General features: G+C 39.4%; 1 protein-coding gene and 1 long non-coding RNA gene across 3 annotated transcripts; one reads left to right on the plus strand and one right to left on the minus strand.

The window, feature by feature from the left end:
* Nucleotides 1-1,107: 1,107 nt before the first annotated feature.
* tspan17 (tetraspanin 17) lies at nucleotides 1,108-18,851 on the plus strand. 2 transcript variants are annotated; one of them, XM_088431393.1, is made up of 9 exons: nucleotides 1,109-1,631; nucleotides 7,679-7,729; nucleotides 10,290-10,436; nucleotides 11,120-11,290; nucleotides 11,669-11,794; nucleotides 12,079-12,123; nucleotides 14,907-14,930; nucleotides 15,595-15,711; nucleotides 15,882-18,851. In XM_088431393.1, the coding sequence occupies exons 1-9, from the start codon at nucleotides 1,548-1,550 to the stop codon at nucleotides 15,945-15,947; spliced, it is 831 nt and encodes a 276-aa protein (XP_088287519.1). In that variant the 5' UTR covers nucleotides 1,109-1,547; the 3' UTR covers nucleotides 15,948-18,851. The 2 variants fall into 2 exon arrangements, with proteins under 2 accessions (XP_088287520.1, XP_088287519.1); XM_088431394.1 differs by lacking the exon at nucleotides 14,907-14,930 and having other exon boundaries at nucleotides 1,108-1,631.
* LOC148413807 (uncharacterized) lies at nucleotides 8,792-19,435 on the minus strand. Its single transcript, XR_015867594.1, has 3 exons — nucleotides 19,306-19,435; nucleotides 11,243-11,370; nucleotides 8,792-8,943 (listed from the first exon to the last, which is right to left on the minus strand). It is a non-coding gene; the product is annotated as an uncharacterized LOC148413807 (long non-coding RNA).
* Between the last annotated feature and the right edge of the window lie 1,621 nt (nucleotides 19,436-21,056).

Raw genomic sequence — 21,056 nt, forward strand, 5'->3', positions numbered from 1 at the left:
CCTACAAATTGAACTCACGACCACAGGCATCCATTTTAATTTGAAAGTTGTTTACGCACTTTGTGAAAGGTGCTTTGCCAAAATGTCAGCCTCCAAGGTCCAAATTCGCATTCATCTCAGGTTCTGAGACTGCCATCTGTAGGGCTTAAGACAGAAGTTCAAATGACCAAGCACATTCAGATAAAAAAGTTTCTTGACTTTAACCACCGCTTCAATATGCGATTACACTTGTAACATACACCTAAATCTCACATAGTGCTTTGAGAATATGAACATCATAATAATGAATATAGTAGAGGTTATAGTTTGCTGTGGTGTTGAGCAGAATGCATCACCAATATATATTGATATTATTTGTTGAACTGTAATGTATTATACTGATTTTGATCATTGTTGTTATTGAATCAATACCAATGCCTTCTGAAATCATTAACATATTATAAATTATATACAAGCGCCTCTCTGCATGGACTAATCCGTTCATTTGATATTTTGCTTGTCCAAGTGAAGGCCGTGCATTACAGTTTAATGAACTTGCATAATTTGTCACACCCAAGCACTACTTGGGTTGAAATGTAAGAAATCAAGTTATGATGTTAGTCTTACATCACACCAGAAGCCAGAAAATGGAGAAGTTGCACTCTTAGTTCCGTGTTGCGTAAAAATGGAAAGAAATAGTCACTTGAACGTGATAGTCACATTTGAGACACAAGAGGCCGCTCTAGAAGTCAAAAGGGCTCAAGTGAGGCCAGTGGCATCAGCAAACTGCTTGAATTACAAATATAACAACCATTTTCTGCAGTTTCGCTGCAGTACAGTATATTCGTTCTTAAATCTCTCCCTGAGGATGCTTGATTGCAGACACCTTCAAATATTGCTTGTTTGTGGTTCTTGTTTACTTTATTTTTGTCTTCAGTAGATGAAAATGACTATTATTATTTGATTAGATGCAGATTATTCTATTCTACGGCATTGTATTAAAGTTGATCGCAGTAACATTAAAATATACTATTCGTATTAAAATATTTGAAAATAAATAAAAAGAGCCAGGAGGGGTTTTAATAAAGACATCAAACGAAAATACATTTTTTATTCCTCTACGTGCGTCAAGGACTGTCTCACCCTTACGTATGTTTAGGTCTCGTACTCCTACTTGGACGACATGTGATGACGTATGGGTGTTGTCTGGTCTCGAAGAGGCAAACAAGCAAAGCTCATTTTCGAGGGTTGACGCGCGTAATGGAAGTTTTGGCGTAAAGCGAATAGACTACGCGGGCCTGGTATTTTTTGCTGTTGTTGTTTTTAGCATGTATTGCTAATGGGGAAAGTTGCGTGCTAGCTAGCCTAGCACGCTAATGGTCCAAACTAGGAAGGCTAATTATGTTTGTAGCTTCTGAATCTGCACGGGCTATAAACGTGTTTCTGTTTTCTTATGGAGCGAGTAAACCGTCACTTGATGTGTCTAACAACTGCGGTTTTTGTCGAGTTTATTTTACAGCGACCGTAGTAGTTCCTTAGCTCGCTCGTTAGCCCCTATTTTTAGAAGAATGAACAGAAAACACAAATATAAGGGAGCAGAAGTCAGCTGCTGCGTCAAGTACTTCCTCTTTGGATTCAATATTATATTTTGGGTAAGTAAACACAGTCTTTTGAATCTTTTGTGATGCATGTTGACGACGTGACGTTACTAAATTTGAAGTAGCATTGTGTCAGAAATGAGCTGAGTTTTCTTGTTGTTAGCGATGTATAGTGACAAAATGCTCATCCGACGCTCATTGAAAGAATACGTTAATGTACATTGGGCAGATTCAATGGGAATTATTGTTTTTTTTATATTAATATGGTTAAATAGTAGCTGGTTCACTTGAGGACGCCATCATCATGAGATTATGGACATAACCAAGCTCTTGAACATTTTTTTTAAATTGTCCTCCCTCCCCATGCCTGTTGCTGTTTGTGCAAAACAAGTTAGTTATGAAACAGATGGCTGTGCGGAGCTTAGACAACTGTGTCTCATACTTAACTTTACATAAGTTTACATAAATAAGCTTTAGAAAATAATGGGATCTGTTTTAGCATTTGGACGAGATGCCACTCAAGTATTGGGACATTTGTGAAAGGCATGGAAGTTTCTTCTGCATTGTACACTTATATCTCCATTATCTTTACAGCAGCACTTCACAGCAAAGTTTTGTCTGTTCACCCCCTTCTTGAGCTGTCTTCATGGGCCCCAGTGTGACTGGTGTAGTAGTATAATGTCTGTGTGACCCACAGGGTCTTTCCACACACACATACTCAGGCTCTCTTCCTTTCACGTGCCCCCTTTCACTCACTCCACTGCTATAGAGGCTTGGCCTCTGGGACAGCATTGTTTCTCTCACTTCCACACCCATAAATGCACAAAGAGTGATGGTGAGAACAATGACGAGGGGCAGTGGTTGGCTGTCTTCTCTCATATATTCTGCTTGTGTCTGGCTCATCAGCCACATATGCAAATGACCATCCTGATTCCCATCATTTCCCCACTACCTCCAAGTGTCCTTCAAACTTGGGGATGGTAATATCCGGTACAAATCCGGGATGAATAAAACTTTGTTATCAGTTCTTTGAGAAAATAATTCAGTAGAGCTGAGTAATCAAGCAGGAAGTCTTGAGTCATAGGACTAATGTGTTGAGGCTTGTTTGACACTATGGCCAAATAAAAGTCCTGCATCTGCACTTTTGGTTAAACAAGCCGGAGCTCATTGTTTTTTTTCAGTTAGTAACCACCACAACATGTCCTCTTGTTGCACGAGCTGTGAAACTGGACTCCTCAGACAAGCCAGTGCATTGTTGAATAGACAGCAATGGGGTTTATTCTCTTCAAATCAACCCACTTGTCTTTCCTGCTGTTCTCTTGTCAGCCTTGACAATGCTGCCTAAAATAAGGCAAACATGCCCAAGAGTCTAAATATTGTGTGCACTAAAATCCTTTCTCCTTGGATTCTTCCAATGCCCGTGCGCACTCTGTGCTGACAGCCAGGCATTCTCTTGCCCAGGAACAAAACACATTCTGTCGTCCCTCAGAATAGACACATTTCTCACATCCTCATAATTAATCACATTTTCTGCTCGAGCTGCTGAAATGTTTGGGAGCTCTGCGTTCTGTAATTAAGAGCTTGTTAAGCTCTAACCAGGTTGCTGAGTTGCTTGGAAGGGGGCTGTGTGTTATTAGCCAGCATCGACTGAGTGCACGTGCTTATCTGGCACTAAATTGCTTTTTGAGTCATGAGTGAATGGCCTTACTGGACATTCAGCGTAGAATTTCGTCGTTAAGATCGTCCACAATCGGTAGGCCTATCGGATTTGATTCTATTTGATTTTGATAAAGATCCCCATTAACTAGTGCCAAAGCAAATAGCTAGTCTTCCTGGGGTCCAACAACAGATGTACAGTACAGACAAAAGAATGAACATGATCCTAAAAGTTTTACACATTACTCCTAAAAACATTGCAGCATCACAAACTCACATAAAACAATATTAAAAGAATAAAAAAAATTAAAACAGGAAAACTTTAAAAAAAAAAAAAAACACTGATATAAAAAACTGAGCTTCACTTTTTAAAAGTGAATCTATTCTCAATGACCAGAAATTCGCATGGTAAATTAATCCAGTGATGAAGCTGTATAAAGAAAAGACCTTTTCAGTGCATTTGTCTTGGGACAAGGAATAATTGGTTGACCATAAATAGCATTTCTTGAATAATGATAGTGAATCTGGTCACATAAAAAGATGGAAGAGAGCATATTCTTTGAATTTTCTGTTAGTCAAGATTAGAATTTTGTTTTGGGAGATTTTTTTAGACTTGAATGATCATTTACCCCTTATGCATTAAAATGGGAATCAGTTGTGGGTTACTTTGGGCTTTTTGTAGGACGGGCTAATCCCAGTCCTTGGCGAATTGTGGGGGTTGACTTCACTGTAGAGATGTAACTCACAAATATTATGAAAATCATTTAATATGTTGATTATTTTTTCCTCAATTAACAAATAAATATGATTTAAATACATGTATCAATTTCTATCCTTTTAATCAAAAAGAGGACATTTTATCAAATTGAGAGTGCATGAAATAAAAACAATTTGATGAATTATTTGATTACTGCTTTGGTTTGTACTGTCAGAAAATAGACCAAAATATTGACAATTATTTTCTTGAGTAAAAACAGATGTTTGTTCATATCAAATTAGATTTAACACAATGAGCTCCTTTTGTAAAAGACTAGAAAATATTTAACTATCAAGAGGCTGAAATTCTGAGCATTTGGACAGTTTTTGGCCTCTCAATGATTGATTACCAGAAATATTTTGATTATTTGATTATCTATTGGTTGTATAGTAACACCTCTGCTGTGCTGTAAATAAAGTTTGATATGTTGATACATCTTCTGGTCAGATCAATGGTTCGAGCTTGGTTATCATTTTTCTTAAATGTGTTAATCAGTGATTTGATCCAAAATGTTCTCAACTGCAGAGGCCAGTGTGTCTCCAGTGTTTATTTTTGATAGATTTCATCAAACAATAGACTTTGGCTTTGCATAAGACTGCAGGATTCTTATCTACTATTGAATTATAATCAGTGTACAGTATTTACTTTTTTCATTATTCATCAGGCAACTTTGATGCAATAAAATGAGAGAAAACATTTTTTAAGCCGTCCATTTTTTTGAGCATCGGTCTTAACAACTCCCTGGAGAAGCATTATGAGAATTTCATTTGATCTAGCGTTCATGAATAAAGCCAGTGTAATGAGGGTATCAGGTTCCCAACGATAACTCATAAAATGCTTTGCACAAATAAACAGAAAACACAATCAATTAAATGAATGTAAGAAACACTGAGGCACATATATTAAAGATTGATGAAATGCTTCTTTAGATTATGTTTTATGCAAGGGCACGTTGATTATTTTCTTTCATTGGTGTTTTCAGTATTGGCACCACACTGTTGGGGAATTCCAAAAGGGAAGTGATACTGTGTCAATACTGTACAAAGGCACATTAGTTGCTTTTTAATGCAGTTATACAGGCACGTTTGCATCGAGTTAACCTGAGGAAAAAATTGTTTTAGTACGTAGCTTCAACAAAAATACAGAAAGGCAAACCATGGGTTTTCAGGTGTACAAGGGAAGTATGAAGAAAGACTTCTCTGATAATAGACCTAATTACAGTGTACAATACAGATAGTAATGTCCGTAATGTCTGCAGTCATTTTATTTAAAAGGAAGCGTTTGAGTAAAGGTTTGGCTAAATATTCCCTTTCAAAGGTATTTGGGCCCGTTTTGTTTATTTTTGCTGTAATCTAAAAGCATTGGAACGTAGGCTGAAAAATGCATCACTGCTCTATTGCTCCTATAGCTTTTGAAAAAGTGAAAACTTGTGTTGTGGCGTGTTGCTTGGTAAAGATGTGTGACAAAGTTTTGTTTTGGTTTTAATTAAAGTCATTACATTCATCCAGTAATCAAATACCACCATATATGGTTGGGTAACTGAAAGTTGGTGCATTTTTTTGCAATATGAATAACGTGCATTTATGTAGGAGCCTGGTTTCCTGTCAGTCACAGGACACATATGAGATAATTGTTCACAAACGCATTCACACCATCACTCAGTGAGGACTGAATCACTATACGGTAAGTGACTTAGAAAAGACCAGAATGTCTTAATCTTTATATCTCATCATTATCTTTAGTCAGACAGCAAAGTGTCTCTTACCTCAAGTAGCAATTTCACACACTCAGTCATCTACACAACATGGGATTCACAGAGATACAGCTCTCATAAACGACGACGTGATACAGCTCTCATAAACAACGACGTGGTGCGCAAAAAAGCTATATTCCCATTTTCTGTTCATTTTGCGGCGTACATGGCTTCACCTCAATTGTAGCCATCTTTGTGGAAATCCATTATGTCAAAACAAGCTTGAATAAGCGCAGAAGCTCCGATTTGTTTTGATGGTGATTTATCTTTGCAGTCTGATTACAACTATGTATATCACTTTTTTTTCCCCAGGAGCAAGCAATGACAACAAAGTATTTGATTAAAACAGCAAAAACAACAGTCATCAGTCTACCTTTTAGTTATTTTTCTGCTTCATTTGTTTGCAGACTAGACATAAGTTGCTGCTAAATTTAGTGTACTGTAAGTCTAAGGAATGTGGAACTGGGAGTAATTATAATACTTGAAGACTAAAATCAGGAGCGTTGGTTAGCTATGCATGAATTCTCCCTCACGTGGTTGTTTGGCGGCAACAAGCTGGGCCCATCTAGGAGTTACAGTGGATGATGATACCCAAAGTGTGCTTGCTTATATCAAGTTGGCAGTTGTTTTGGTTTTTGTTGCGGTCACTGCAGAAAACCCCGATTCACACAGACAGGATGTTGAAAATGACAACAGAATTTTGAGTGCTGTGGTGGAGATCTCTAAGTATTCTTTTATGACTTTAATCCAGAACACCGGCAAGGTTGTTGTCTCAAACACACTTTTTAGTCCGCTGTCATTTGGTGGCCTCCAGCAGTTGATCTGGTTTGTGAACAAATATGTCACGGATCCATTCCTTGCCAGTTTGTGGGTCCTTTTTTGGCTGGAAAGAAGAGCTCAAACTTCTTACTGTGATAAATCATTGTTTCAAGTAGGTCTCCTGGTATTGCCTGTTAAAAGCATCTGTTCCTTCAAAGTTGTAAGCTCCTTTCCTGTCCCTTAACTGGGCCTTTCCCCCAAAGAAACTTTTCAAAGATGTCTGTTTCTTTCTCATTTTGCTACTTTGTAGGTGCAATTTGGCACTTAAGCGACTAAAACCAAAGATAACCTGGTCAGTTATCTTTTGCCTGAAAACTGAAAATGCATCCTTTGCCCTTTTCAGCCCAAACCTTCCGATAGCCGAAAATAAGGTTCATCCTTGTAATTTACGTTGACTGCAAATTTCACACTGCATGCTTACATTAAAGTTAAAGAAAAGCTCTGTCACAAGTAACATTTGCATTTTTTGATATTAAACCCATTATTAGATTAGATCATCCATCCATCCATCAGACCCGCTTATTCTCACAAGGGTTACCAATCCCAGCCGTCTTCATGCAGTAGGTGGGGTACACCCTTGAACTAACACGTTGCCAGCCAATCGTATTAGATCATTATTGGATTTAATCAGAAGCATTGGCTCTTTTTAAATTTTAATCCAAATATAATACATAATTTTATTTGTATTGTTTAGGGATTTTATTTACTGTATGGTCCAATAAATGAGCCTTCGGAAAGAGTCCTGTAGTTCTTTTTCTTTTCTCCCAACAGTGAGCCCACAGTGTATATCCCTCACAGGGACAGGAAACTAATGTTGGAATGATTTTTCCCTAATCCTCCGGATATCACATCCTCAGCCTCTTAAGGGGCCTGGAGCAATGAATTCAACCTGCAAATGCAATGATTAAGTCTGTCCACAGGACATGCTGTCAGAATTTAGTTCTCTTTGAAGCTTCAGAAAACCCGATTTCCTGATTTAGCTCTTTGCAATGAGATTGATTTCCACATGTAGACATTGCAGCATTATTTTTGCTTTTTTGCTTTCAGATTTCAGGTCATATACCTGTTAGCACTCCGTCTGATAAAAGCCCGTTTTCTTTGTGCTTTGCTTCACAGCTACTGGGAGCAGCATTCCTTGCAATAGGCCTGTGGGCATGGGCGGAGAAGGTAAGTTTCAACACATGCATACAAACATAGAGCGCTCACCCGCATAGTTTGCGTTCTTCCAATATTTTTACTGCAACACGCAGGAAAACAATACAGGAAAAGTCTATCTTTTTTCATTATAGAAAACAGTAGGACCCTATCAATTAATCGGCCTGCCGATAATGGCCCCTCAATCATTGACCAAAAATAATTGTCCAAATGGCCAGTGTTTGCAGATTATTTTCCATTTTTACCTTTACGGTAATGTTTTACAGCAATTTTATACAAGTAACTCTGGTGTCACATTTATTACACATAAATACTAATCCGAACCATGTATCCTTAAACATATATAATATATATTATTCAGTATAACATTCAGAACAAAGACAGTCTTAATTTTTACGAAAATAGACAACGAAACAAAGCTGCAGTGAAGGCAGACAAACCTGTAGTGAAAGCCTGGAAAAGCGTCACAAATGGTTGTCAGTATGATGCTGTTTTTTTCAAAGAAAGGCTACATCCTTTATTTATTCATTTATTTTTTATTTTTTTTAACAAAGGGTGATTTTTAAAATTCCTGTTTACTGGTCCATTACTTTGAGTGCTATCTAATCATTGGACTAACCACATTCAAAATATGCTTCGTCTGAGCAGATAAAAAGTACTTCCATCCCACCTACTATCTCTGCATTACAATCACTCTTAACTATATTTGAGCATCAAAGGGTACTTCCTATCATTAACCTCCCATTGTAAGTGGATCAGGTTTAAAAAAAAAAAAAAAATCATCAAGTCCAGTTACAAGTGAATATGTTAATTAAATCTTGAAATTATTCATGCCAGCTCCTTAACTACTGTGTCTTTGCGGTAACACGTTCGGATAGTATTGTGTGGTCATGAACTCTGTGCAAATTGCCTGCACCCGAGTAGTTCCTTTGTGGCACAGCTTGAATAATTTAAAGTTGTCTGTTTTCAAACTCTATTGAAGGCTGTATGATTCCAGAGCATAGCATTAAACACAATTTAAAAAAAAAAAAAAAAAAAAAGATGATGATGAAGATGATAATAATAATTAGGGAAAATCGATTCATATGAGAATCGGGATTCTCATCTACTACAATGCAGATGCAATGCAATGTTATAGATAAAAAGAAGTCAATCCACTTCTTGTCGGCACTACGTCGGGCGTGCGCTGTGTCATAACGTCGCCACACATCCCATTCTGGAAAGTCCTATGGCAGGACGCACAAAAACAAAACAACGGAAGAAATTTAACCAGCTTGTCCTCGTTGAAGGCAAAGATTTGCGCCCATTTTTGTGTCCGAAAATGAGTGCTTTATCCACATGTTGCACGCAGCGGAGCCAAGAAAATACTGACAGTTTACCATCCCGCTTTACAAAGAGGCTGAAAGAAAAGTTGTTCGTCCCTTAAACAAAACGAGCAATGGCACTAACATGTGATGCGTAGACTTTGCAAGCAACGCAGTCTTTTCACGTTTTGCAAAACGTTTCACTCCGCTTATAACGATTGTTGTTTGACTGTCATGGATCTAGTGATTGTGTAAGCCTTAAATGTGGCCTTTTCCGTGGCTATCGTGAGTCCCGATCACGCCGAAGCCGTAATAAATAGCTCTGCTGCCTTTCTGCTGAATAACAAGAGGAACAGCGTTCAGTCATGTGTTTTCGTTCTAATGCACTTTTCTCTCTCTCTCGCACACGTGTATTAAAAGTGCTAACCAGCAACAAATATTCAAAATAAATATCCAGTGTTTCCTCCTTCCACAGTTTAACTTTTTTTCTGTGTTGAATCAATGTTATTTGTCTAGCTCATGCACTCTCAGTTGTAAAATAATACTATGGATTTGACTACAACAATTGGCATCTTGAGTGGCAATATGTGAATGGCTGGTTTAGCATCATTCATTGGATTGACTGACACTCTGGAATGGCATTTTCCACAGGAAAAGACATTCGGTAAACGACACTTACGGTGCCGAATCATAATTGGAAAATTCCGGGTAAGGAACTCAGGCTGTCTACAACCATGAATTTGAAGCTGTCTACAACCACAAATTTGTAGTCTGTACTTCACATTGTACATTAAAAGAAGGAGTGTTGTGAATTTTGTTTTGATCTTATCTCTTTTATAGCACAATAAAGTAGCACTTTTACCATTGTGAAACGATGACAGTTTTACGAAAGTGTGAAGAAATACCGCATTCACTGCAAGACAGTTTAGTAAGAGGAAAACACATCGTGGGGCACATCCAGTTTGGACAGGATGTGCAGAGGAAGGGCAAGTCTGTTTTTGAACATTGGCCGAAACCTGTCAACTGTTACTGTTTCACAGCTTTGTCAGCTGGATCGAAATATGCCAGTTAAAATAATAAAAACATGTTTTATTCATAATGCACTCAGTATCCCTTTTTAATTGCTGTTTTGAGTTTTGAGCTCTGTGTCATAAGCTGGTTTTTAAATATTTCTCTTTGACATACCATAGAAAAAAAAAAAAGTCAGGACATCTCATTTGATGAAAATATCGTTTTCACTGTTGTCTTTTTGTCATCTGTTCCCTCAGGGCGTGCTGTCTAATCTGTCATCCATCACAGATCTTGGAGGTTTCGACCCCGTTTGGCTCTTCATTGTTGTCGGAGGGGTCATGTTCGTGCTGGGCTTCGCTGGCTGCATCGGAGCCTTGCGCGAGAACACGTTCCTACTTAAATTTGTAAGCCTCCTCGTGACTTTCAAAGGCCACACACACTCACACGCACCAGTCGAACCACTTGAGACCTCTTTAGAAGAGGAGTTCACGCCCAGAGCAGAAGCCGCCGCAGTCACAGGTGTCGCTGCGACTCTCTTGAAGTGAATTAGTCGTTGCGATGAGCACGCGCACACACAGACAAACACACGCGCACAAAAGCATGCCGTCTCCTTGCCAAACATCAAAGAAAGCTGGATCCAAGCTTCCAAATGTTGCTCCGTGCTTTTTGGTGTGGAAATTAAATAGAATAGTTTTGAAATCAACAGCTACATTTTGGGGGATGTATTTTGGTTCAGCTGACAGCTGATGCAGACAAACCTGCTGCCTGCTCTTCCGAGTGGCTATTACCCCCAGCCGATTTCCATTAGCGGCAGTAAGTCAGGCGTCAGAGAGAGGAGCTAATAGGCTTTTGCTACATGAATCATTAGCCTGTCTCCACCTACGTTTACTGTAACGGGGTGATTTAATGCTACTTCCGGGACTGCGGTTATTGCCAAGCAAATTGCGACTGAGCCTTCAACAAGACCATCTGACGAACAATACTAGTAAAATGAATATCAATTACTTCACTGCCTATGACGTTTATTGGCGTCAAAGATCCATTTTAACTGGACGTGTGGATCTGTTTCTTTATTTCTTTTTTGAAGTTCTCCGTGTTCCTGGGTTTGATCTTCTTCTTGGAACTCGCTGCGGGAATCCTCGCCTTCGTCTTTAAGGATTGGATCAAAGACCAGCTCAACTTCTTCATTAACAACAATATCAAGGCTTACCGGGATGACATTGACTTGCAGAACCTCATTGACTTCGCCCAGAGATATGTAAGTCTGTTGCCGCTGCCCAAAACCGCCGTCCCGATAGATGATCTGCTTTTCTGAAGTCTTGTTTGGAGTCAGGTGTTCTGGAGAGAGAGGGACCAGGCTGCTATGAATGTCAAAATTAATATAATTGTGCTTATCCAATTACATGAGGTGGCAGAAGTAATTGGCTCCCATGTGAAAACAATGGGCTTCGTAACTACATAAAGCCGATTAGCTTCTCTATTGTCTGATATCTGTAGCCGCTATCTTTGCCAGCCTATGCAAGCAGAGCTCGGGCTGCCTCTCAGAGCCTTTCCAAGGCCCGATCAAACAAAATCCATGTCTGCCGGTTGTTCACTAATTGCCAGTTTCATTCCCGCCTGTTGTTGTGTTTCTTAGTGGTCATGCTGTGGCGCTCACGGGCCCGATGACTGGAACTTGAACATGTACTTCAACTGCACTGAACAGAACCACAGTAGGGAGCGCTGTGGTGTCCCCTTGTCTTGCTGTGTCAAAGACCCTGTGGTGAGGAGCTGAAACCAATGCTTGCATTTTTAGTACATCAGAGCCTCTGAAGTCAAAGACAGTCAGTTTTGAGATGAAACTTCAGTTTGTTGATTCTCACTGAAACTGATTCGTATTGCTAATCAAATGACTTACATCATAAAACTTGATTTCCAGTAACTGCGGGCAAATTGCTTCCACTGATTTATATGAATTTGTGCTCCTCTAGCCACAGTACTGTAAAATTAAATAAGAACCCGACAAACATTACCACTAGATTTCACTTCTTTCTTTTTTCTCAACAGGGTGTCATCAACACGCAGTGCGGTTATGATGTTCGATGTAAAGATGTAGGTATTGTTTTGTAGTGTTGCTTTTTCACTCTGCGTTATGGTGGCTTATAATAATTGATGACCTCATTGTTATGAATATTTTTTTACGTTCTTATTCTGTCGAGTGTGCAGAACTATGCAGAACTGTGAACCATCTTGTAATGAAGTAGTGAAAATCTAGTTGTTGGCTGCAAACTATTTAGTCGGAACTAGTATAAAATATATGAACTGTGGAAACTTGTCACATTAACACTATAAAAACTAGTACCGTACCTCTCAGTACGACAATTATTTTGAAACAGAAGTCAAGAACATCCAGAATGATTTTCCCATCCCAGAAAAAAAAAAATCCCTTTTATGAATGTTACATTTCCCCAAGAAAACCAAGAATTTACTTTAGAATGTATGTTCCTATGCTGCACTATATATTGAAATAAGGCCTAGGTCAAGATAACACATTTGATGGCATCTTGAGTTATATTTAAATGTCACAGGATAGAAAGCACAGGGCCGCCCTTTTTTTTGCAGAAACCACAACCTTCTAGGCTGACAAGGTCGAGCTAGCTGAAGTGATCTGAGCAGTCAAGGGCAATTTGAGTGCCTAATATTCATTATAAAATACAATTAAAGAGAGAAATGCCCAAAACCTTCAGTAGAGCTTCACGGCAGAACTTGAGAATCTACCGAGTTAATTACCCAGGCTCCTCTGCACGCTTCCTGCCTTAATAACAGATTGTTCCTCTAGCAGGTATAATTAGCCTCCCGTTATAGCCTGGAGTGCAGCCTTACGCCACTCTGTAATTGGCAATCGGATGGGTTATGCCAGTCCGCTCTGTGTGTGTGTGTGCGCGCGCGCGCGCCTGTTTGTGGGTGGGTGTGGGTGTGGCAGTTACGACTCACTGCACTGCAGTCGGACAGATTGCTTGTTGCTAGGCACACGCTATGCAGCACGCTGAACCGCTGGCCGCTGAGTAGGGATGAATTCATTTTCCCCGTGTCTGTTTACGCCCCGGCGACTAATATTTTGCCGGAGCTATCAGTGATGCGCAGCTTGTTTACGGAGAGACTCGGGAGAGAATCCATCAGAACGACCGAGGCTGAAAATGAAATAGCTTCAGAGAAAATTGACCACCCTAAACGTCTTGTTACAAAATAGCTTTCGCATTCCTTATTGTTTAAAAATTAGCATCAGGTTGTGCTTGTGAACAAAATGTCAGCCTAATCTAAGGTTGTACGATTTATTATTTTCTTGTATTGTGTTCTTGTATTTATATTTGTAAGTTATATATTTCTTGACAGCTATGTGGCTTGCAGGCGAGTGAGTGGGCGAGCTAGTGAGAGAGGGGAGCCCGGAGTCTCCGCGCAGCGGGAGGAACATTTGAGTGCACAAATGAGCGTAGGGGGATTTTGACTGAGTTCTGTTGAAACAAATGTAAAAATGTTTGATCTGTGACAAGCTCCACTCTAGGTTGCCATGTGAGGGCCATTAGCCAGTTAGCTCAAATCTTGTGGCAGCCACACGGTTTCTAACCTGCTCCGCTGCAAGAATCACTTTGGTCTTGAAAGTTATACTGTAATATATTCCCATGTGTTAATAAGGATGAACTCAGACACTGGTTTGGTCTGCTTGCTTCTGTTATTGAAAATAATGCAGTGTTGGTAGCTAACAAGCTGCTTGCGCTAGCGGAGGTTTTTCGACCTGGCTGCTAACAGCCAGCTGAATGCTTCTAATCGAGCTTGTACCATTACCGTAACTACCATAAGTACGAATATGTTCGATATGGAAATTCGCATCTGTACGTCGTAACTCTTTATGTGGCTGATGGATGCTATTTTCCTCAAATGTTGTCGGGGAAAAAAAGTCTTTATAGGATGCACCCATCTTTTTGGCCTTCATTTATGGGGAAAAAAACGCATCCTATATTTGGGGATTTACGGTAATTGGAACACGACACAACTTCTTGCCAAATTACGTTATAGTACCGTATTTTTCGGACTATAAGCCGCGACTTATTCCTCATGATTTGAGCCCTGCGGTTTATAGTCCAGTCCGGCTTATCTGTTGATTTTTATTTATTTTTTTGCTAGCTATCATCAAGCAAATGTGTGTATCCGTTCGAGGTTTCAATTTATGGAACAACTATGAAATAGAACTGAAAAGATGTTAATCAATGGCTATGCTCAAAGAGTTTTAAAAATATATTTAAAAAAAAAATATGTCTAAATTGAATAAGAGAATGTATAGAATTTGGGGTAAATTTGTGATGTGTGAATTTTAAATACAGAATACAGTATATATGATTTTATGTATTTATGGTTGTATGTATGAATTATGTGCAATGTGTTTTTATGTCCATTAAAATAATCTATCAAGCAAAGGAAGCTACAAAAAAAGATCCTATTGAAGTATTTTGAACTGCTAATTAACTGACAGTATTCTGTTAGTGTTGAAAATATCCATTCATCCATTTTCTATAAATATGTTGGGACTAAACATGCAGGCATGTTCAGTCTTTTAAAGATAGGAGGTTGCTGTTGACAGACAAATGCAAAAAAAAAAAAATAAAAAAAATATTGATCTATAACCTTCCATATACCATCTTTTTGCAGAAATATCTTATTACCTGCGGCTTATAGTCCAGTGTGGCTTATCCGTGACAAAAAATATTTTTTACTCATATTTTGCTGCTGAGGTTTATATACCGGTGCGGCTTATAGTCCGGGAAATACGGTAATTGCAAAATATTGCATGCTTTTCTTTTGTTAAAATATGCACACCTTTATTTTATTCTTTTATACAGATCTTGGAGACACCTTTCCAGCAGGTGAGTCAGCATTAAAACGGATTGTTACACGATTTATCTTCTGGAATTGCTGAAAAAACTACAAATGTAGCTCCAAAATATAATACGTGTGACACAGATGTCATTTGATTGAAAAATATTTCACTGTGTACATTACATCAGTGAAAATTCTGTAGAGAACTATAGGACTAGAGCAGGCTAACCAATGTCAATGTTGCAACCATCTTTGATACTTTTTAAACCCTTTATATACTTTTGTATGGTATTTGTGCATTCCTAGCATCCAAAATAGTACAAAACAATTATTTTCAACTTCATTGGATGGTTTTATGCCGCAGGAAGAAAATATCTGTTAAATTGATGTTCCACTCTATAACATAAAATGTGATATCTTGTCAGGCACAAGAAGCCGCCTCCTGCTTTTTTTCTGTTTTTAAGGCATGACTGCCCTCTGTGAAACACTCCCACATGTTCTAATGGAGAGAGTGACTCAGACATCACTCATATCTTCTTGTGACACAAAAGTCAAACGTTCTTTGCCGTGTTTGTTTGGTCCTCCTTTAGTCATAGGTCAAGAGTTCAGCAGGTTGTTGTCCTGTCAGAGCAGATCACTTGTGTGCGTTTTGAAATATATGTTTTTCTGCCGCGCTAATGGGATTTTGTTTTTCCCTTCTGCTTTCTGTAGAAGCTGGATCAACAAAAGTACATCTATACCAAAGGCTGTGTGGGGCAGTTTGAAAAGTGGCTGCAGGAGAACCTCATTATTGTTGCTGGCACCTTTGTGGGGATCGCACTTTTACAGGTTAGTCACGTTCACATAGCCAATGGTAAAATTGTGCCCATTGGCCACTGAGTTGATGTTGGCACTGCCCCCTAGTGGCGGCATTTCCGCCGTTGCGCAAATCCTCCACATCATAGCAGTCCAGATGATCAAACTTAATTGTTTCGTTTCCTGTCTGGCTTCCTCTCCAGATTTTTGGAATCTGCCTTGCTCAAAACCTGGTCAGTGACATCAAAGCTGTCAAAGCCAACTGGTGACTGGGGAGGTGGCACAAGGAATCTTTTCTCCAGAACCCCTGCAGATATATGAGGCAACCTCTCTGTTTGATATGTAACCGTGCTAGGTAGCGCACCCATATACATAAAACTGTTCCTTTAGTAGGGTGTGGGAAGCTCTCCGAAGTACAAATTTCCAAAACACAACCTTGTTTTTACCCCTCAACTGGGATTTTACAGAGCTCATTAATTGAAACCCCACTCACTTTTTCTTTTTATGCCTTCTCAGACATGTGCATTAACGGCAAGATATTGCACATGAATGCTTGTCAATCGGGAGCTTTAAAAGCCATTGAAAGGACGACAGCAAAGGAAAATTAGCCCTTTATATCGTTTGTGTAAATGGGCTTTCACTTGTATATAGCGCTTTTCTACATTATCTTATATACTCAAAAGCGCTTTCACTAGGTCTCATTTTAGTTAAATATCAAACCCACAACTCACAGAGTGGGAGACGACCACTCTACCACCTGAGCCATGTCGTGAGGGACCCATCCCCCTGTGTCTTTTTGGTGACCCTTGAACTTTGGAGGCCCCTGCCTGACACTTCAGGTGGTTCAGCACATTTGAAGCCCAAATTGAAATGTAAAAAAAAAAAAGTGCCATTCATTTCCAGTGATTGTCCTCGTGACTCCCAACAAGCCCTCGATACCTCAGGGCCTGTCGAAAAATCGATCGCGTCGGCCTCGTTTAAAATATATTTGACTCGTCCGTCCGTGTCTGATGAATTGCAACGGGCCTACTTTATGCAGAGAGAAATCAACTTGGGAACTGATAATGTGATGGGAGATGTCTGGATCAGCTACCATAGATCTTTTTTTGTTTCTCTCTCAGCATCCCTCTGGCACACGGGCTTGCTGCTTTGGGGCCTTTTATCACATTTGTCTTATGCTTAAAGTGTATCTTCAACTCTGTTAGCCTTTATATACTCTTCTTTCATATAGCTATATGTATAGAGATTTTCAAATCCCAGCATTTGTTATTACCAACAAAATGGCAAATTTTTAGTCTGACCAAATATTGGTCGCCCATAAGCAAAGATTTTCAACTTTGTAACTACTCAAAGAGCTTACGTTTAGTATTAGCCTTCTTATTAGGGGGAAAAAATGTGAAGTTTACCGTCCCTTTTAATTTGGGAAAGCACCCGTTTACAAACTGAGTTGTAACAAAATACGCTATGTCATCCGTGCAGTCATATTGATTTGGGATGGTTTAAATAGATTAGGAAATAAGTATGTTACATTTGAATATTGTCAATTATAATGAACGCTGCTTGAAGTTGATCGCTGCGGCGCAGTAAGTAACAATGTTACTGGCCTCAAGGCTGGTGAATTATTCAGATTGTTTGACTTTGCACCTCACGTGTTTATCTCTCGTCTGGAGTTGCTCTTGTTCATCTGAGGAGCAGCGCCTTGTCCCGCCTGTCAGCAGACCATCACGTTGAGTAGATAGTCATCACGGTGAGATGTTTGCGTCTCTTTGCCAGTGATGTAGCGCTCCGTCAACATGTTGGTAGGATGCGCTCAAGTACAAGCCGACAAAAGTAAAATGAAAGATGAGCCGCCTTAATATTCTGGGAACAGCACACGGCACAACAACACTTTTTTTTTTTCTCTTCAAACCTGTGGAAGACGTATATAGAATTTCAGGCTGTCACGCCGCGTGATCTCAAGCGGTGTGTGCATGTCACACGGCGGGCTCACCTACGCGTCCGCGTTTGGTAGCGTGTCATCCGGATGTATTTTTACACGCTTGGTTTGTTCAAACACGGCAAGTTATTTGTTTTCAAACTCCGTTCTCGCAACCTCGCCATTTCTCTCAGTGCGGATAAATGCTTCCCTGTCGTCGGTGGGCGAGCGCGCGGGTTTGCCTTCGGAGCCGACGTAGAATGACTCGGAGCATCAAAGGCAAATAAAGCGGCGTTTGTCTGAGGTGACAATTGCGTTTCATAAACTCGGGTTTGATCTCGTGTGGATGTCACGAATTCAAACCTTGAGTCGCTTTGTTCAGAAGGCTCTTGAATGTAAGCGTTTGCTCAGGATTTGAATCACCGGGAGACTGCGGGTGTTTTTATGAAAAGAGGAACTCTGGGAGAATTCTACCAGGCGTACAGGTTAATGGATAATGCCATATTATTGTATAGCAGCGTTGTCTGTGACATTTTTTTTTTTCTTCCCCCTCGCAAATTCTGGCTTCGAATGCCATTCAATGTAGAAGAGGTAAACAAAGCTCTCTGCTTTGTCTTTTTATTGTAATGGCCTTGCATGAATTAGCTTGTTAATTTCCCGGCTTTCCCTTTGGGCATTGAAATCATTCCCGCATAGGAGCCTTCTGCATCCCATGAATGTCAAAGTAGGGAAACAAGCATGGACCTCGCACATCTTCCTCACGCCACAAGTTAGCTTTATATGCAGTGCTCAGCACAAATGAGGAATGTGAATAAAAAGTGTCTTTTTTTGTGTGTGTCTAGATTTAGGAGCAAGAAAGTAACGTTGAACATTCCGTTTCTTGTTTTCCAGGCACAGGCATTTACATTGTAAAAAAAAATGCATTACCTTTCCACACTTTAAAGTCATCAAATGCATTGTTAAAAACAGAAACGTTATCTTCATCAAGTGTGTTTTACCTCACCAGGGGTCAACGGCATAGTTGTTGTAAACAATAGAAATGCATTACGGCCTGTCGTGTCTCAGACGCTGCGTAGTTAATGAAATGGAAATAATCTGGAATTCAATTGACAAGATCATAGCTTTTTTGCATCACAGAAACCACTGAACATTCTAAGCACAGCTCTCTCAGCAAATATGAAAACTGTGGGATGTGGTCTGTTACACTGTATATTGTGTTGGAATGTGCTTCTTTCATATTAAAGGATTTACTTCATAACACACTGTCTTTTTGAACGAACACACTTTTCATTTGTTTTGTATCCTAAATATATTAACCTCCTGGATAACCATTATTTACATATGTGACCTTTTTTTCTGTAACAAATCGATTTCGATTTATAGTTGAATCTATTTAAAGCAAGTTATGTCACAAACATAAGGGCCACGCTCCAACGTGTATTTTTCACCAAAGGAGATTGACGGTTTATTAGATCCAGCGGAAACGTTTTGAAATGTAATGTCGTGTGCATGGTATTATGTAAATGTAACGTTTTAATCATTTCTCGATGTGGTAGTTTCATGCACCGTGTTCTATATGACATTTACCACCTATCTTATGCCTGCATTTATGGTATAAAACAAATCCACGTTGTACTGTGTTAGGTGGGAAAAAAAATCTAATTTGACCACTTAACCTTGAAAATTAAAAGATCATTGCAATTGTTCCTTACCTCACAACACAATGCATGCAGCGCATAGTTGGGGTTTTGGCCTTTACACGTAGCCAGGGCTATTACATACCTCCCTTCGTGTGTAAAAGAATTCTGTCCATATGGCTTTATAATTGAAAAAAAAAAAAAAAACACTGCTATGCGGATCCGCATAGTATGGTTTTCTTCGTTTACGAGCATGCCAAGCCACTAGGCAGCAGTAGTGTAGCCAAATTCTGTCCAATCAGAAAGAAATTTCGGCACTGGCGTCTGCGTCTTTCGCGGGAAATAGACTGCTGACGTAAATCTCCGGTTTATGGTTGCTACATGCAAACGCTAATCGGAACAATTTGGGAAATCTTCACCTTGGCCAAAGTTTTTGAGACGCTCTTTTTTAATGATGCAAAAAGAAAAAACCCAGACACGTGTAGCAGGTGCAAACACCTGTTTGCGAGAAGACCATGACTATGGCCAGTCTGTATGAATTCAAAAAGAAAAAGTTGAATCGTCAAAGCATTGAATTATTATTTTTTGACCAAATGCATTTCAGGTATAATATCAATGGTAAAATATTGAGCATTTCTACTGTCCCAAACCAGCCCAGATTGCAAATTATCTTGTGACGCAAAATTCAGAAATTTCCCTTGGTGGTGATATGATTAGAGAACACACGCACACACACACACATGACAATAATAAAACAAGCAATCCTTGGCAGATGCATTCCTCAGAAGATGAAATAAATGTAAGCTTAATGGAATCTGCAGTTTCATGTTGAGCAGTTGAACATCCTAAGCTTTTAAAAGCATAAAACCTTAGATGATGTCCTCACCTTCAAATGGAATTTACTTTCCAGGGGGCCTTCCTGAAGGTTTAGGGTCAATATCTTTTTCCTGAGGTAATGTAGATCTATGCACCAAAACTTGAAAGTAGAGATTCCAACCTTGCAATATTCAAATTGATGTAACTTAGTCAAAGTTTGAAGTACCCCCATACAATTGTAAATTGAATGGTCACATTAGAATACTTGGATGTGAAAAAAAATCATTTTCACTATTTCGACACGAGGATCCTTTTGTCAGAAATACAAATTCCAACGTCAAATACAATTAAACCCCATTCATTCTGAGCGATTGTTTCCATAATTGAAATCAAAGCAATGTGTCATTATAAAAACGTTTATTAACTGTGAAAGCAATTTAAACATTTAAAAATGTGGCATGTCTTGTTTGTTCACTTTTTGGTATATCCATACTAAATGGGTGGTGTGTGTGTGTGTGTGTGTGTGTGGGGGGGGGGGGGGGGGGGGTGTATATTGCACATCTGCAATATACCGTTTCAAACTTGAGTGGGAGGAGTTTCTACAAATGGTTTGTGGCGGGTGCAGAGTGCCCAGAGCATCGGCATCACGCCGTGGCACAGCAGGTCCTCGGCCGCTCAGAGGATTGCTCGGGAGCACACGTCTCAGACACTTCACCAGCACCTTTTATTTTGGATCATTTCCCTTCAGGCAGTAGGCCACGGAGCATGAGATTTACGACCACCAGGGGAACAGACTATTTCCAGAAGCTAGGCTACTGAACTTCAGCTTTGCGCTGTAGAACTGACAGCACTCTGTTCAACTCTGATCACAACTATCACTTTTTTGCTGAAATTTCGGTTAGATGCCTAAATAATTTTTATATTTGCACCTGAGGGATCACATTTTATTTAGTTTTATTCTATTTTATGCAGTTGTGCTCGTAAGTTTAAATACTTTGATACATTTTTGC

The sequence above is a fragment of the Hippichthys cyanospilos genome, chromosome 13 (assembly GCF_059441005.1).
Source record: "Hippichthys cyanospilos isolate Australia breed blue-spotted pipefish chromosome 13, RoL_Hcya_1.0, whole genome shotgun sequence".
NCBI classification, from domain to species: Eukaryota; Metazoa; Chordata; class Actinopteri; order Syngnathiformes; family Syngnathidae; genus Hippichthys; species Hippichthys cyanospilos.